At 35.7% G+C, this 18,654-nt stretch overlaps 1 protein-coding gene and 1 non-coding gene across 13 annotated transcripts in view; both read right to left on the bottom strand.

Annotated features, from left to right (window-relative positions):
• The window catches only part of shroom2a (shroom family member 2a), an 85,471-nt gene extending 75,340 nt beyond the window's left edge, over positions 1-10,131 (bottom strand). For 8 of the 12 annotated variants that reach the window (XM_087257380.1, XM_087257386.1, XM_087257364.1 and 5 more), the window contains exon 1: positions 9,137-10,131. Coding sequence is in view for 6 of the 12 variants with exons in the window: in XM_087257364.1 (XP_087113490.1) it covers positions 9,137-9,349 (213 nt within the window). In the remaining 6 variants the exon portion in view is untranslated. Of the gene's footprint in view, positions 1-1,568; positions 2,038-9,136 lie in introns of those variants that run through there. The other 4 variants (XM_087257373.1, XM_087257378.1, XM_087257390.1 and 1 more) reach the window with 3 other exon arrangements.
• Positions 8,708-8,779, bottom strand: trnag-ucc (transfer RNA glycine (anticodon UCC)). The gene has a single exon. It is a non-coding gene; the product is annotated as a tRNA-Gly (tRNA).
• Positions 10,132-18,654: the final 8,523 nt, after the last annotated feature.

Below are 18,654 nucleotides of genomic sequence, written 5' to 3'. Positions count from 1 at the left end.
GCGCTACCAAGCCGACCAATCACTGAGCTTGCGCTATGCGTCGTTTTGTTGTGTAGTTAAATTTTTTGAGAGGTGTGCGCCAGCGACGCCGATGGCCACAGCGTAAGGATATGCGTCAATGCGTAGGCTGCGCCGTAGCCTACGCGTGCACTTGACACAGAGATATAAATCAGCCTTAAGGCTGTGCAATTAATTGAAATCAAAATCACGATTTGAAACGTTGCAATTAGCTAATCGAAAGAGGCTGTGATATGAAATATATATTATATAGTTTTACCCACCCAGAGCAAATGCCGGAAAGCCGCCTGTCTGTGCCTTACTAGCCAATCGAGTCGGCACACTTCTGCCCAACCAGAATTGCGAAAACCGAACTATGTGGAATGCCCACAATACAACAAACAAACAGGAAAGCACGGACAAGTGGGATGATGGTGTTCGCCACTTCATGGATTAATAGATGAATTCATATAAAAGAAAAACAGCACGTCGGTAATATGGGAACATTTTCCTTTCAAAGTCACAGACACCAAACACAAACAGGTCATTTGTAATAGCGGTCACAGAGTTTTTGCTGCAGCATAAGGAAATACAACAACCAGCACCTAAAACAGCACCACAGGCGGCTATATGAGGAGTGACTTGCTAAAAAATCAACTAAAAGTATTGCCAATGACCCTCAATTTAGTAGCAAGCAACAGCAAAGTACAATTTCAGAGTTGTTTGCAGCTGTTACACCATATGAAAAAACACCATGAAGGCACCAGGAGATAACTAATGGCATAACTCTGCTATTTGCTCTAGAGAAAAAAAATTCTAAATAATTATAAACAAATTTGATACTCACTGCATTTTAGCGGTAAGAAGCTACGATAACGAATATTGAGCTCAAGCTCGACTACAAAATTGAATCGCAAATCAAATCGAAATCGCATTATTTTTTTAAATAAGAAATAATAATAATAAATAAATAATAATTTGTACAAAATTATAAAAAAAAAAAAAAAAAAATCGCAATTAAAAAAATTAAAAAAAAAAAACCCAATTAAATAATTCCTGAAATCGCACAGCCTTAGCGACCCATTATCCATTTTCTACATAATATTTTCCTTTTACAGAAGAACTTGAAAGTGAGATGGCTAAATAATTATAGATTTTTTTTTAAATCTTCTGTGAACTACCCCTTCAAACAGAATGACGCAAGTGGAAAAAGGAATGAACAATAACAGTTCAATAAACAAATGAGCCAATGTAACCAAATGACAATAGAAAACAGAAGTGAGCTGTCAAAATGGTTGAACCACTGACAAATCTGACAAATTGGCCTCATAAACTATTGACAAGGTGAGAAGAACAAGGAAAATCCATAAAAAAAGAGATACAAGACATTTTTACATTGTCAGATATGAATTAATGAATCTTAATGAAAACACACTAAGCCTTAAATGTTGAAAAACAGGTGCAAAGGTTAATTTACGGCAGGATTTGCGATCATATGATCCAGTAGGAACAACTTTAAGAGCATCAACGAGGGGGGTAAAAAGCTTCAGTATATTATTAACTGCTCTTACCAATTCCTGTAGTGTGACAGGGTCTGCAGGGCTCACAGAAATGTTCCTTGATGAATAAACATCCAGAGATCCAGAGAAAGACTGTGCTAGCAAATCAAAGGCTTCTGTGAATTGAACTAACTTAGCACTTTAGCTCCATAAAGACTTCAGCAATGGCAGGAATTTCCTTCTGCGAGTCACATGCATGTCAAAAATACAGCGCATTTAGGGGTGGCCACAAGAGTTTTAGGGGGAAAAGTAGCATTCTACCTTATTTAATAATTTTTAAGCTAAACTTTGACCCAAATATCTAAAAAGACCTACATATACACTTTATGGAGATGATTAGGCTTCTAGTGCTGAAAGTGAGAGCAACCAATATCCTTTCCAAATTTATCTGCAAGGTCTTTCATAGTTGATAAGTAACCAGAAAAGCACACACACACAAAAAAAGTTTCGGTCACACTTCAAAATGAGTTTCTGAAAAACTGCACTGCAAGAGACCAAAGTGCCAATTCCATATCTTTAGCTGGTTTTCCATAAGATTGTGTTAAAAATATTTATTTAATGATCTAATTTAACCAGGTCAAATTGTTTTCTTTGTTGTAAAAAATTATCATTTTGACAACTATTTCTAAATATGGACAAATAGGAAGCATATCAATTATGTTTAAAGGATCACATATTTGAAGACTTGTGCAATGATGCTGAAAATTAAATCTATAACCATTCAAACGTATGTTCATAGCTATTCTGTAACACTGCATTAATGCATATGTGAGCAAAAGAGATTTCCAAAAATATTTAAGAATTTAACTCTAGACTTGAATACCAAGAATGTTATTAACATAATAATAATAACATAAATTAACATAACATGTTAATAACAATGTATTTTATGCAGATTTTATAAAATGACATTACTTTAGCTTTATTTGTATATTTTACTAAAAGAACTTTTCAACTAAGATACAATTCCATGCCATGTGATCAGTGAGATGTGTTTCACCTGAAGCGGATGTCTTTAGACTGTGGGGGAATCTGGACCACCAGAAGGAAACCCACGAGTATGCAGGGAGAACATGCAAACTCCGCACACAAACGCTAACTGACCCAGCTGGGACTCAAACCAGCGACCTTCTTGCTGTGAGGCGACAGCACTACCTACTGTGCCACCACGTTGCCTCGTAAATAAAATTTGAAAATAAAAATATTTTATTTAAATTAAATAAATAATTTTTAAAAAGTGTGCTGCACAGGTGCCTAAGTGGTTAGCACTGTCGCATCACAGCAAATAGGTCGCTGGTTTGAGTCCCAGCTGGGCCAATCGGCACTTCTGTGTGGACTGTGGAGTTTACATGTTCTCCCGGTGTCTGCGTGGGTTTCCTCTGGTTTTTCCTATAGTCCAAAGACATGCGCTATAGGTCAATCGAATAAACTAAATTGTCTGTAGTGTATGAGTGTGTATGTGAATGAGTGTGTATGGGTGTTTCCCAGAACTGGGTTGCGGCTGAAAGGGCACCACCTGCATAAAACCCATGCTGGAATAGTTGGTGGTTCATTCTGCTTTGGGGACCTCCAAAATAGACACTAATGCCGAGTTCAGACTGCATGATTTTCAAAGTAGTCGTGTCACAGATGTTTTCACACTGCATGACTATCTGGACTAGCGTTTCGTCGCTGCTTTGTTTACACTGTAAGATGGATCGGCGACAGGGACTTTCACAATGCATGAATTTACTATAGGAAGAATCGCCGACAACTTCGTCCAAACTACGTCTCACATCGTTGTATATCTTTTGTTAATAACTACATAATGAGAAAGAAGCCTTTAATGGGGTAGAAAATGTACTTATTTGCTCACCTGGGTTTAAAGGGAATTAGCCATTTCTCCTCAACTTAAGTTAATAATAAATTTATTTCTTTCTGTATAAAACGTCAAACAGACACGGGTGCTCCTGAGTCCTGTCAAACCTCCACTAGTTTTTCCTCCATTTCGTGGGTCCAAATAAACCGAAAATGAGCGCTTTTAGCTTCTCCCCCAGCCTCCTGCTGGCCTGCAGCAGGTATACAAACACGCAAGTGAATGCTGCTCTCTCATTGGCTGTAGGCGATTGCTGATGCTATTTTCAGTCAAAACTCAATTCACACGGCACGATTTGAATCGCAGACAGCTCCAGATATTCAGCATGCCAAATATCTCACAGGCATCGGCGACTCATCAGTGATTCTCTCAGATCGCGTCTTTTATAGTTCATACTGTGTGATTGTCACTCACGTGAACGAGCACCGATTTGCCTGCGATTTCAGGCACTTGTCTGTGATTTCTCAAAACCTGTCGGTGAGCCAAAATCGGGGCTAAAATCACGCAGTTTGAACTAGGCATAAGCCGAAGGGAAATGAATGAATGAACAAAATAAAATAGATTGAATTAGATTTTTGGTTTGAGTCAACCAAAAAGACTTTGCATAGCTCAAATTCCTATGTCACTAGAACAGTACAGGGTGGTAATAAATTACTAGTTTACCTTTTCTATCATATTATCCCTAAACATCAAGTCTAAGTTTTGAAAGATGGTGACTCGGCAGTACTCGGATTATCTGATTTGATTAGATCCTGATCTTGGTTAAAACATGTTTAAATCCCCTGACCACTGGATTAGACGACTGCAAAAGGGACTTTTGTTTTAAATATTAGCAAATCAGCTGAGCCATGTGTAACTTGAGCATTATTTGCCTTTGCGTAGGTCTGGCCATTATATAAAGTTGTTATGTTTTTGTTTTTTTATTTAAACTTTTCACAAAAAGAAAAAAAAAAGTACTTTCTTTACTTTAAAGCTCTTTCTTAAAGGTCTTTCCACAAGGTGTCTCATGACAAATTTTGGTATAGTCAGCAAACAATTTTTTTTTTTTTGGCGTACAAAATGCAAGCATCCAGAGCTAACGTTCATATTAACACATAAAACTATATCATTACATGTTCAAAATAAAATAAAATCATTTAATTTTCTATTAACTTCAATTTGATGGTTTAGACAGGGACTAAAAGGTTAGTGCATCTGCTAACCTGCTATCAGTTTCAGCCCGTATTACCTGCTCGAAACTGCTTTGTGTGTACTGCCCATATTTTGCCCTGTACCATCTCCTTAATAAAGACACTTAACTTGGAATGATTCAAAGAGAAGGTGACCAGAAGTCTCCATTTTCCAAGGACTGTCCCAGTTTTTAACTGTTGAGTCAACAGGAAATGTCCAAAACACTCTGCAAATAAACTTCTAAAAACCCAAGCAGCATACCAAAGCAATTGTATGCTAATTATTATTCAAACAAATACAATGACTCACCATTGTATCTGTTTGAATGCACAACAATTCTTCAGACAACCTGGATTCACAGCCTGACTTTGAATTAGAACAGAAACAAACTTTTCAAAATTATAGTATTTTTCGACATGGGTGTGCCCATTTTGCATTGTACAGCAAAACAATAAATTGTTGTCAGGTTGTTACCACAGATGTTATTTTACTCATAAACTGAACAGCCCCATTGTAGAATCCCATAAGAAAATACATAAAGGTATTATTCACCCCAAAAGTTTAATTTATTCACCCTTAAGGGGTGCTTAAACTTGTTTATTTAATATTTTTCTAGAATTCAAAAGAAATTTAAAAAAAAATATATAAAATAATAATAATAATAATAATAATAATAATAATAATAATAACACAGTGGAAGTCAGAGGCTACTGGTTTCCAAAAATGTTCACAATAAAAAGGCGTAAAATTATAAGACAATGTTTCATACCGTTTTAAACATCATACAAATGGTCAAATTTTAACAACATGGGGAGTCTACGGAACTGAGCCCCTTTTGGAGTCTCTAGTGGCCATATGATGAGTTGCCATGACGTACGAACGAAACAAAGTTTTTCACGTGCACGCGCAAACCCGGGAGATTTCAAACCTGAGGCCCCGCCCTCTGACGCAGTAACCCAGACACACACACACACACACACCCACAAACACACGCACACAAACATGCCGGTCGATTGAAGTCACATTGCAGATGGATATATTGAGTCTCTACCCAAAGATGAAACCTCAGCATTATAGCCAAGCAGTTGGAAACTACTGGAAACTTCTGGAAGCTACATGCTACAAAGAATACTTCATCTAAGTTTGTTAAAGGAAGGATCAGTAAAGAGTAACTGATGGACGTCAGGATGGGTTTCTTCCATTTCTCAAGTGTAAGTACGTGCGGTTAAAGTTGTTGCCTCGTTGACTCTAGCTTGCAAATGTATTAGTTGTGATTTGTTACTTGTAACCGAGTGTACTGTATCAGGTTAACTGGCTATATTCTCTTATCGCGTGCAAAGTCACGTTAAAAACGCGACGCGTGCTGCTTTGTTTATGGAGCTCCGTGGTAACGTTAGAGGTGTGCATACCCGCGGCTGTCCCCGCGCCAGATTTCTGCGGCGCGGGAATAAATTTCCGAATAAATCGCCGGAGCGGTCGGTAACGGGTTTGATTTGGGACGGGAGCGGGCTGCCTGAGAAAGAGAAAGATGTGTCTGCTTGGTGCTTGTGTGTTAGTGCGCACGCGCGCGTATGAGAGAGAGAGAGAGAGACAGAGAGAGAGCGAGCGAGCGAGCGAGCGAGAGCTTTATGCTTGGTGCTGTGTGTGTGTTTATACAGATTTTCGGTTTTGTTCTCCCCCGCTCTTTAGCGGGATCGGGCGCGGCGGGCAGAATACGGGGCGGGTTCTAAGGCTAAAACCTGGCGGGTGCGGGCGGAAGCGGGAGCGTTCTCGTCCGGAGGTGTTTGTGTGTGTGTGGCAGCTAAAATCCACGCCTACACTATCTAGCGTGTATGAACTGTGATTACTTTTTAAATTGCTGATTAGCTATTGGCCATTTCACTCTCTGACTGAAGGCAGCCGACCAATCGCGACAGACTGTCATCGGTCCAATCAGCGCAGATTAGCTTCGCGCTAAGGAGGGGTTTGGGAACAAATGAATCACTGAACGATTCATACAGGAGTCGCTGGGATAATTAGGTAAAAATAAATGCAGATTATAAGACCATGAAAGTGTTTTTTGACTTTGCATGCATATTAGACTGTTGTTGGAGACCCTTACAACCAAGATATGACCCTATTTCATGTATAATATGGGCTCTTTAAATAAGACTTTTGCCTCAAACTACTAATTTGCTGCTTAGTAGTTAAGTTTAGGTATTGGGTAGGATTAGGAATTAATAATTGTTAATAATTAATAGTTAATAATTGGAAAAATCTGACAGCAATATTTTGTTTTGTTGTGATTTAAATAGCGATGTAAACTAAATTTCGCCAGATGATGATCTGAATAGCTCTATTTGGAAAGATTTCATTAATTTAGATTTACTGGGATGATCAATTATTTTTCCATGCAGTGCTTCTGCATAACATATAATAAATTACAAGCATATATATATATATATATATATATATATATATATATATATATATATATATATATATATATATATATATAATAAATAATCACAGTGCAAAAATAAAAGGTAAATAAACAGTGCTCTATGGTTTTCTGGGGAGTCAAACGATATTCAAGTACAGAAATTAAACAATCAATTGTAAAATAACATGATCCCATGGGTCAATATTGTATAAATAATTTAAATATATATTTCTTTATCCTTTAATCTTCTGGATATGCACAAAGCAACGTTGATGCTCAAACAATACATTGTTCAGCCGTATCATGCAGAATATGTACTTTAGAAGAACAAACTAACAGCCAATATGTTAATGACAAGCAGGCAATAAGTTAAAAGTCGATTGAGAAAATTGGTCCTTAACCTTAAGTGTAATCTTTGATCAAAGCAATTTCATGTCAAATACCTTTCACATTCATTTCATGTAATTTCAAGCACTTGTCCGTGATCATAGGGGTTTTGTAATACTATTAAAATTTACGCACCTTTAGGGGGTTCTTAACCCTTATGATTTATTTTCTGTTGTAAACAAAAAGAAGATATTTCAAAGAATGTTGGAGACCAGCAGTCATTGAAGCCCCCAAAATAAACAATATGTTATTACAGGGGTTTTGTAATGAATGCCTTTTATAGTGATATGCTGTAACGTCAGACACCTCTCTGTGATCGCAGGGGTTTCGTGTCAAATGTCTTTTATATTCACATACTGTAACTTCAGATGACTAACTGTGATCACAGCGGTTTCATGTCAAAAACCTTTTGCATTCATATACTGAGATTTGAGACACTTGTCGGTGATCACAAGAATTCCATGTCTGTGAGCAGTAAAAAATTACACATTAAATAACATTTGAAAATTATAACGCTTTTATTAGTTCACATATTTGACAGATTACATTTAAATACATTGCTTATTCTTAAATGGCATTGTCAGCAATTTGGAAATCTGTGAGTTTATTTTGAATTAGCTACAAAACAGTATGCACCAGATGCACACTTGTAGCTTTTCAGAAGGTGAAAGATGAAGGAAACTGAAAAAAAGAAGTATATAAAACTAAAATGTACAAAATAAAGGTCATTTTGAATCGACATTACTTCTCATCAGATTCAAAATGACAACAAAAAAGAACTTTGTGACCTGTATTTTTTATTTCCCCCACACCTTTGAAACGTTTTATGCCATAGTAATGCAACCCCTGGAATTTAGTGCATGCCCCGAGGGGATTGCCTCTTTTAGCACTCAGTTGTAATTATTCAGAGAAACCTTCTCTGTCAAAACAAAATCCAAACTCATCAAAATTTTACTACATTTGAAAGTAAATAAAATAAATAAAATTCAAATTACTGTATCCAGCAGCCTATAACAGGAAATGTTAACTACTAAATCAAATTCTTAAATTTGTATCTATTATGTTATCATGTAACTTTTATTTTAATAAATTAGCATGATTATTTAATAATCATTATAAAACAATACTGCACAGAAAATATGACCATTTAAAAAAGCAAAACTTTACACAAACAATGTTTTGTCCCTGACTGTTTTTTTCTTCTTCACGTGTACATTAGACTTTTTAACCGCGGAAATAGAACGTGTCCTATGTTTTCGCCACAACTGAAATCTGGACAAAACATTACAAGACGACAAAAACTAAAACAAAATTTCTTGCGTTGGCCGGGAATCGAACCCGGGTCAACTGCTTGGAAGGCAGCTATGCTAACCACTATACCACCAACGCTTGACAGAACCAGGAGCACTATCTAGTGCACTTCAAGCATGGGCAGGGGCAGGAATAAATGTGGAAACAATTATGCAAAGCGTTAAATATGAAAAATGCACTTTTAAAATCAACGACCTGCTTTTTATTAAACAATTTTATCTCAACCTAAATTTATACAAAATAAAATTCAAAATTTTTATGGCTTTGCATTTTTGAGCATCATGACATGTAACGTTAGCTTAGCTGAGCTCTTTGTTTAAGTTACTAAGTTACCTTAGAAAAAAGTTTGAGGTCTCTCTTTAACAGTAATGTCAAGGTTAAAGAAACAGTCCTGAAGGTCAAACTGTCCAAAATAATAGTCGACGAAAAGCTTACCTTGGTTATAAGAAGAGGTTCTCCGTGCTCCAGTCCTCCTCTGAGGGTAAAACCCCAGGGTGCTCCCCCGGACAGGGTCACTTCCACTACTTTCCATCCCTCATCATTAACGTGGTGTTCATTAAAACTCGCAGATCTGCCTGAACTGCAAAAGCTCCTGTGATCGTCTTCTGGAAAACTGGGGTTCACCGGGTATTGGTTGATCGTGTCCATTTCATACAAGACCGTCTCTTAAACAACAAAATCTGGCTTTTTTATTTCACAAAATAAATCCGAGGTGAACCAATAAAAAAATCCTACATAGTCCAGCCACTGTTAATGTTAATCCACAAAACATCACACGAATGTCTGTCTCTAGGATACTTTGTTGCCTTGTTTCCTCCTCTGGACGAAGCGCTGTCCATCATTTACCTTAACTATTTAAGAAAACTGGAGAGTATTTCTACAGAACAAACAACCAAATTTAAAAACTTTTGTTCCGCTTCTTAAAACAAAGCGCGAAAACATTAATTTGTTTATTGTTTTTAACCCCCTTTCATCATGTTAGCATTAGCCAACGAATTCGGTCAAGTTTCACTCGCCATTAAATCAATTACGTCCTAAAGAGATATAAAAACGCTCACCGACTGACTGACAATAAAACAACCGACCGGATTAAAGTCGTAGACCCGAATTACAGATTAGTCACACGGGTTTCCCAGTGATGTAAACTGAATGTTGTGGTCGTCCAGCGGTAATAAGTATGCCAGTTGAGCTAGCCTGCTAACCGCGAGCTTATTCAATCAACAAGTGGATGAACAACGCACTTCACATCTCTTCCCTAAACCGCATTATAAGTTGTCTAACTGTTGTCCGAACCGAAACAAACACATTCCCCTGTTGCTTTTCACCTTAACGCAGCATGAGCTCGGAGAGGAGGCACAAAGGCTGAAATGCTGGATCATAGGGTGATCTGTTGGGTTTGTACGGATTACTCTCAGGAGGGGGAGAGACCCGATCTACCTGTGCGCGTCACCAGAAATTAGAAGAGAGAAGCGCAGCAGCGGCCTCTGCTGGTGTCTGTGACGATAATATCTCATGCTTAGCAACGCATTGGCCAATGTTGATTTTGGATCACTTACGCTAGTGCCTTTGCCCCACACTTGGGTGTCACATACACCGATGCAGGTCTGAAAAGGTATTTTATTGCTTTATTTTTATTTTATTATTAAAAAGTGCCACATGCAGTTGTCTTCAATTGAATCACCAAGGACTAAATACACAAATAAATGTGTATGTTCACAGCAAATGTTCTGGTAGCAATAAAAAGAGGGAGATGTAATAAAAATTCTTCTGCATAAGCAACCATGACATTACACTTTTTTTTTACCCAGCATTGAGCTCTTCAGGGATATACAAGCACTTGTGCAACGCTATGGCGGGCAAGCAAGTTTACAATGTTAGAAAAATCATGTGGACATATAAAAGGGTATTTGTTATGACTAGTATGTGCAGAGAAGTAAATCTTTACTAATAGACAAATCTGCACGCTCATTTGTAAGTTGCATGATTAATGATAAAGTCGCTGGTGTTTTCTTGTATTGATTTCATGGTCAGACTTTACAATAAGGTTCATTAGTTAATGTTAATTAATACATTTACTAACATGAACAAACAATGAACAATACATCTTCTTCTGTATCTGTTCATGTTAGTTAACGTTAGTTAATGAAAATACAGTAGCTCATTGTTAGTTCGTTAACTCATGGTGCATTAACCAATGTTAACAAGCAAGGACTTGGATGTTAATAATGCATTAGTAAATGTTCAATTATGATTAATAAATGCTGTACATGTGTTGTTCATGATTAGTTCATGTTAGTAAATGCATTAACTAACGAACCTTATTGTAAAGTGTTACCGATTGCATACCTGCATCTGATTGTAAAGGTTGGTGGATGCAAATTAGATGCAAACCATATCACCAATAAAGGGTATTGAAAAACTCTTTTTAGAGCACTGGGAGAAAAGCAAATAAACAAAACAATCTAGTTTCATTGTCACTGACAGCCGAAAGCAAAAGAGCATTTACACATTCAGCAACAGGTCATTACAGACCTCTAAACCAGTAGTTCTTCTCATCAGCTCGCCACATGCTAGCATAAAGCAAGAAATCGCTCTGCAAATTACCCAAATTGCCACATAAATTACCTAATGACTAATTAATGGTTAATGCATTAGAATTAGAATGATGTTGGTATATCAGTGACGATGTGAATACAACCAGGGCTTTGAAACTGCTTTAGGTAATAAGTGTCAAATGTGCATATACCAATATATAAATGAAAGCAGAAGTAAAAAGAAGGGAAAACTTATAGTTCATGTACTAGTTCAATGCTTTTATTACAGACTTTATTATGCTCACAGCATGGTGTCCATCCACTCTAAAAATGCTGGATTGTCATAACTCAACATTGCATTTGTCCATATTGGACTCAACGTTGATCCAGCATTTTTTAGACTGTATGTTTATAGTGTTTCGTCAACCAGAAGTTTGGCAAGTCACACACTCAAAAATTAAGTCGTATGTTGTTCAGACTAATGAATTTTCATATCAGTGTCAAAAGGGTAATTTCGCTGATCTCAGTGTACAGAAAGAAGAACACAATTAAACATTTGCTCTAATGTCTAGAGTGAAATGAAGAGTTGAGACGTTGGCAGAGCTGAGAGGTGTGAGCATGACTGCTGCATGCTGTCCTTGATGTACTGCCATGGAAACACCACAAGCAGACATACTTTTCAACATTCTGATCTTTTTTATTTCAACCATAATATTGAAACAATTTAGCCTCAAAGCTTCACGAGGACAAGTACATGTTAACATCACATATATGATGTTGTTTTGGAACATGTTAGACATGTAGTTTTGGAACATTTTCATTTTGAAACAACAGAAATAATGTGATTACATCACCCTTTTCACATGAAAATGTGCCAAATCTGCCTGTTTTATGTGTTTGATGTGCATTTTTACAATGTCATTGCTCATGTGAAGCTTTTTAGTTAAAGAAAGTCATTTTGAATAATTAATAGCAGTAATGGATCATTTTAGGCAGCATGGTGGTGCAGTGGGTTGCACTCACAGCAAGGAAGTCGCTAGTTCAAGCCCCAGCTGGGTCAGTTGGCATTTCTGTGTGGAGTTTGCAATTCTCCCTGTGTTCACGTGGGTTTCCTTCGGGTGCTTTGTTTTCCGTCACAAGTCCAAAGACATGTGCTATTGATGAATTGGGTAAGCTAAATTGTCTGTAGTGTGTGTACAGTGCTCAGCTTAAATGAGTCCACCCCATTTAGAAAATGAATATTTTTCATCCATTTCTTAGTAAATATAGCCAATGTACTTTGGTGCATTTGAACAAAACAGATTTATATTTATTCAAATGATATTTTAGTCACCAAACATATTTAGAAATCGAAAGATAGTACAATTAAATTCAAGCAAAATATTGCAAAAATAAATTACAACCTGCAAAATTTCAGCTAATTTTTTTTATTTTTATCATTTTGCTTCTCTTGATTTTTCCTCTTTTTTCAATTTGTATTTAATATTTTTCTGTAACATATAATTTTGGATGTACTAGTTTTTGGACTGTTAACGTAAGTTATTTTATTAGATTAGCTCCAGATTTGGCTTAAGTACTGACCAATCTAATGCATACGCACAAATTAAATATTGTACGGCTTCCTGTCAAAAATATTAATTCAAAAGATAGTTTTGTGAGGGATGTATTATATATGCTGAGCACTGTATGTCTTGGTCCTCCAGGTTGGCCAACGACGCACCTCGTAAAAATGAGATGTTATGAAACACCAACATGGTGCAGCTAAATATCAACATTGATATAAATGGCCCTGGGAGTAAGTCAGTAAATGGATAATTTTTTTTAGTAAATGTGATACACCTTTAAGAGAAATGCACATTGGAGTATAGAGGAATACACTTTAAACATTTTACATGCTAATAAAAACCCCCACAGATACAGGGCCAATGTTCATACCGCCCTGCACTCTTTACCATTTAAAATTAATAACAGTGAGCACTGACTATGAAATATAAACCTGAAGCTGAACTTAAGTCAAGGACAAAATACAGAATGAGAATGAGCATTTTTAAAGAGTTTTTAGATTCATTCCTTCTGTGCTGCACTTCTCTGAGATCAGGCTGTTGCTAAGCAACTGTAAAATAAAGCAGAATCCTCTTAAGTCAGATAACCTCCTAACAATTGCTGTACAGTACATACTCCACACATCAGATTTCCATGTTTATTTTCTCAGCTGATGGCCTGCTGTTACTGTAATATGGAAAAAAGTGAATGTACAGCACACCATTCAAACTCTCAAATATTAACAAATCCGTTTTTGGCCTGTGGATTAAATCAAACAGGGTTTTGGAATGTTATATTTGATTATAAAAAAACTAGTAGGTTTCTATGTACTCATTCTCTTGTGCAAGTTTGGCTATTGAGCAGGCTCCAATGAAGGCTTCTGGCATCAATTTAATCAAATGCATTCTGTTTATGGCATGCAAAATCATATATATATATATATATATATATATATATATATATATATATATATATATATATATATATATATATACATATATATATATATATATATATATATATATATATATATATATATATATATATATATATATGTGTGTGTGTGTGTGTGTGTGTTATTATGACTTATTTTGCATAGACATTAAACAAATGCCAAATTAATCAGTGTACGCTGCACTTGAAAGTGGGCAGTCTTTTTTATTTCAGTAAAATGCTTCTGGAAAAGATATTTAAGTATATTTCCCTGATTGCTTTATGCAATGCAAATTAACTTTCAATGTAGCCTATAGTCTAATATATGATATAATTTAAAGAGTTATTTAGGGTTGTATTCTATTTGCAGTGGGAAAGAGATGCAATATTATTATTGCTCACTGGAAGGAAAAGTGATTTTAGCTCACTGGTGTATTTTGTGCATGATCTATAGTTGCCATGGTAATGATGGCTGAGTACAGTATAATGAAAATCATGAAGTGTTATAGTCTAGTGTTCTCACAGAGTAACATTTCTTGTTTCTAAATGGGACAAGCAATAAAATGACTTTTTATAAATTTACGGAAATGCCTTAGAAAAACATTATTGGTCTTAAAAAGAGAGCGGTCTCGCAGTCTGTTCAGTGAACATGAGTTGGATTCTTAGAAAAGTTTTTTTGCATTTTGCATTTGGCAAATGTTTATCCAAAGCAAATTAATATGTAGTTAAATTATGCATTTACTCTGCACATGTATCGCATGGGAATGTAATCCACAACCACTGGCAACGCTATAGCACTTTATGTAGGCTTTTGCTGTTTAAGCTTTACTCCCTGATTGCTTAATCTGACTCTTGTGGTCTTTGTAATGTTGTTGTAAAACTATTCTTATGGTAAATTCCTAAAGGTTTATTTTGTTTTCATTTTAGCTAATATAATTTTTGGAATTTGTGTGTTTCTATTGTCATACCATTGCTCGGAGATAGCTTATTTTAGTAATGGTGAAAAAAAAACTGGAATGGAGTCAGAGCAGGAGCCAGTGATTACAGAACTAAGGCTGTTTATCAATATGTGTTTTTCAGTGATCTTGGGTCCTCGTGATCTCGTGTAACGTCAACATCAACTGCTAAAGTTCCGTTCCAATACTCAAGTCCACAAGTACAGAGGACACTTGAAAGTTGCCGGATGTGTTCTTGATGTTGAGGATTCATCGATGCAGACTTGAGCACTGAACTCGCTCTAGAAGTCCCAGAAGTCATTGTGATTGGAAGTGGGAAGTGCAGCATTTTACACAGATTTATCATTAAAGTTCAGAGATATCACTTATTTACCTCAGGAGTTTCGCTAAAGGAGACAGTGAAAGTAAACATTAACATGAAACTCTTAATAGAGGCATAAATACATTAGGGTGTTTTTTGTTGAAATTCATATTAAAATCTGTTTCATTTGTGTTGTGCAACATATATTTGTAAAGTCTTTATACATATTATATATACTGTGAAAAGGGGAAAATAATAAATCGCTATAAAGTTGAAATAATTTTTTGGTTAAAAATGCATGAAGGTCGTGTGACCATCAGGAAAAACAACCGTCTCATTTCTCAGTTCCCAAGTTCGTTCTTCCGAGGTGGCCTGGCAGGACTGGTCTTCCCAGGAACGCAAGTCTGTTCTCTGGGTTCTTGGAATTGAGAAACAGCCTATGAGTGGGGGAATCTGCTCCATATGCCATATTGTTTGGTTACCTACAATGATGTCACACACTGCAGTGCCTTTTATTGAGAAATGAGTTTCAAGATATACCACATCCAATTTGTATAAATATTTAACTCCAATGCTGCATTTACACAGATTTAATGTTTGAGTTCTTTTAATTTGTTTAAATGGTCACATCTCAATGTGTACATCATCAACATGTCACACCACATGATGTGAATTCACAAATCAGAGTTCACCCAACTTAATTTTCGGAACAAAGCAAAAAGTGTCTTATATAAACTTATATAGTTTCCTGTCTCCTGGGCATTTGAAAAGAAGTCAGTGGGTGTTTCCCAGGGATGGGTTCACTAAAAATTTTTTCAAAGATGATTTCTTAAATTTACTTAAATTTTAAAGTTAAGGGGTTGTAAACAATTTGTTTATGTTGAATTTAAACAAATAAATTAAGTTGAACATTACTAAATTGAATTTGTTTGTTTAAATTTAACAGAAATAAATTGTTTGCAACAATTTTGCAGACAACATTTTTTTCAGTGTTGCAGCTGGAAGGCCATCCGCTGCGTCAAACATATGCTGGATAAGTGCGACCCCTGATAAATAAAGGACTAAGCCGAAAAGAAAATGAATGAATGAACTAATTAATAGAAGTCAATGCTGTGAATGATGTAGTGTTCTTGCAGAGGTATTGCCATGTGTTCACATCATGTTGCAATTACTGTATGAGATTACACTTGTAAAAGTTCACATCATCAAAGATTTAAATTACAACTTGTATACCAGGTATTTTCTAAAAACTATGTGTTGTACTGTAGCACACAACCTGCTCTACTGACCACCACAGCTTAATTTAGGCACTATGTTTAGTGTCGCCATAGAAATGCAGAATTCCAAAAGTAAGGATTTGAACAGCTCAGACTAGAACGTCACTTGTTTTCACCTTGAAATGATAGATGTTTCCCATATTGTAATGAAGAGTTCCACAAAAACGTAAATTTGTTTTCTTGTAATTATGGTAATTGTGAAAAAATGCACCAATAGGGTGAATGCACATATGTGAATGGACATGCTGTATGGGGTTTAAATGGCAGTCACTGGCTTTTAGGACCTGAAGGATTTTCTCAATAATTCTAACATGTCATGAACAAACTTTTTTCTTGAATGCAGGAAAAAAAAAACAGAATAAAGTAAAAGGTGGAGCCCTGGAATATTATAGAAAATCTCTCTCATTTCAGTCCTTATGGCAGGCCATCGTTTTTAAGTAGCTTATTTCCAACCAAAAGTTCTTAATGACTTCAGTATATTGTGACATGCTGAAATAGAATATTCAAAGAACAAACTACTAAAAATAACAGTACGTTCAGCACAAGTGATGACGTCAATGCTTGACAGATGTTGATGCAGCCATTAAAGTGAAAAAGTGGCAACATCCAATCACACAGAACCATGACAAAACAAACAAACAAATAAACAAACATTAATTTATTCATTCATTCATTCATTCATTCATTCATTTTCCTTCGGCTTAGTTCCTTATTTATCAGAAGTTGCCACAGCGGAATGGACAGCCAACTATTCTGGCATATGTTTTACGCAGCAGATTCCCTTCCAGCCACAACCCAGTACTGGGAAACACCCATACACTCTCACATTCACACATTCTCAAATAGCTAATTTAGTCTAATTAAACACTAAACGTAGTCTACACTAAATTCAGTACAATATTTACCTATAGCGCATGTCTTTGGGCTGTGGGGGAAACCAGAGCACCTGAAGGAAACCCATGCGACTGGGAAAACATGCAAACTCCCCACAAAATGGCCCATCAGGGACTTGAACCAGCAACCCTCTTGCTGTGAAGTGACAGTGCTATCCACTGAGGCTATGTGCTGCAAAATTCGAACAATGTAAAAGTGTAGCTTTTGTTAATTTGGGATATAATACTTTTGTTGGTATATAAAAACTGATTGCAGAGAAGAACTCTGTGTCATTACCCCCCACAATGACAAGCTTTCCCACCTTTTTGATGGTGCTTTATGGTGTGGTGTTGCATTAAAGCAACTGGCTATAGAGTCAGCAGTAGGTATTTACAAAAGGTGTTCTGACTGCTATTAGCATTATCCAACATTATCTAACAGTCAAAGTAGATTTTTGATTCTTAGAATAATTTTTTTCACATTTTTTTTCACAATTTTTTTCACAATTTTTTCACATTCTTAGAATAATTTTTTTCACATTTTAAAATATTTTTTTCTTCCATAGAACAAATGTACAGACAGTAGCAATTGTACATTTTCAGATTTACTAAACAGTTAATAAAGACAATGGCACACTACTCACAATCTATTTAATGACAGCATATATGAGTACACCCCTCACAAATCTTCCATTTAGATGAATATTTTAAATAGGAAGCTTCACAATATTATATTCACATATGCATTGGATTACTAAATGCAGTACTGAAGCCAAATCTGGAGCTGATCTAACAAAATAACCTATGACAATAATCCAAAATTAGTACACCCATATTTTAGAGAAAAATATCAAATTAAAATATATTTCTTAAATTAAATTTTGTAGTTTTCTTTCCCAATATTTTACATGAATTTAAATGTATTGTCTTTATATTTCTGATGATGTTCGAGGCCTAAATATTATTTGATTAAATATATCTGTTTAATAAATATGTTTTGTTCAAATGAACCAAATATATATGATCTATATTCACTGAGAAATTGATGAAAATATTCATTTTCAAAATGGGGTGTACTCAATTATAATGAGCACTGTACATACATTATTTATTATTTTCTCTTTGTGCTAGACCCATGAAAATTAACCATTATTAGAGTGATTAATACCTCCACAGATTTACTCAAAATACCATGGTTAGTGTAGTAAAATCATGGTTGATTTATGGATACAACAGTTTTTTTTATTCGTAGTATTAATTTTCTTAATATCAATGTCAACACTTGCGTTAACATTTTTGGAACAGAACACCTATAAATAAACATTATATGTTCACACATCTGTGTAGTTTCCCTGAAATCTGCTCTACTAAAACATAATAAATGTGCTACAGACTCTACAGATGAGCTCAAGACAAACTCACGTGGCCTGTAAACACATGCGCGAGCAGGAGGCGCTATGACATGAATAATGTGGCGGAGAGCATAATTTATGTTTCAAGACATAATGCAACTTCATAACCAATCCTCGCGCTCAGGA

The sequence above is a fragment of the Danio rerio genome, chromosome 6, assembly GCF_052040795.2.
Source record: "Danio rerio strain M-AB ecotype USA chromosome 6, GRCz13ab, whole genome shotgun sequence".
NCBI lineage: Eukaryota > Metazoa > Chordata > Actinopteri > Cypriniformes > Danionidae > Danio > Danio rerio.
The sequence above is the reverse complement of the archived record's forward strand: the minus strand, read 5'-3'. Positions and strand labels throughout refer to the sequence as shown.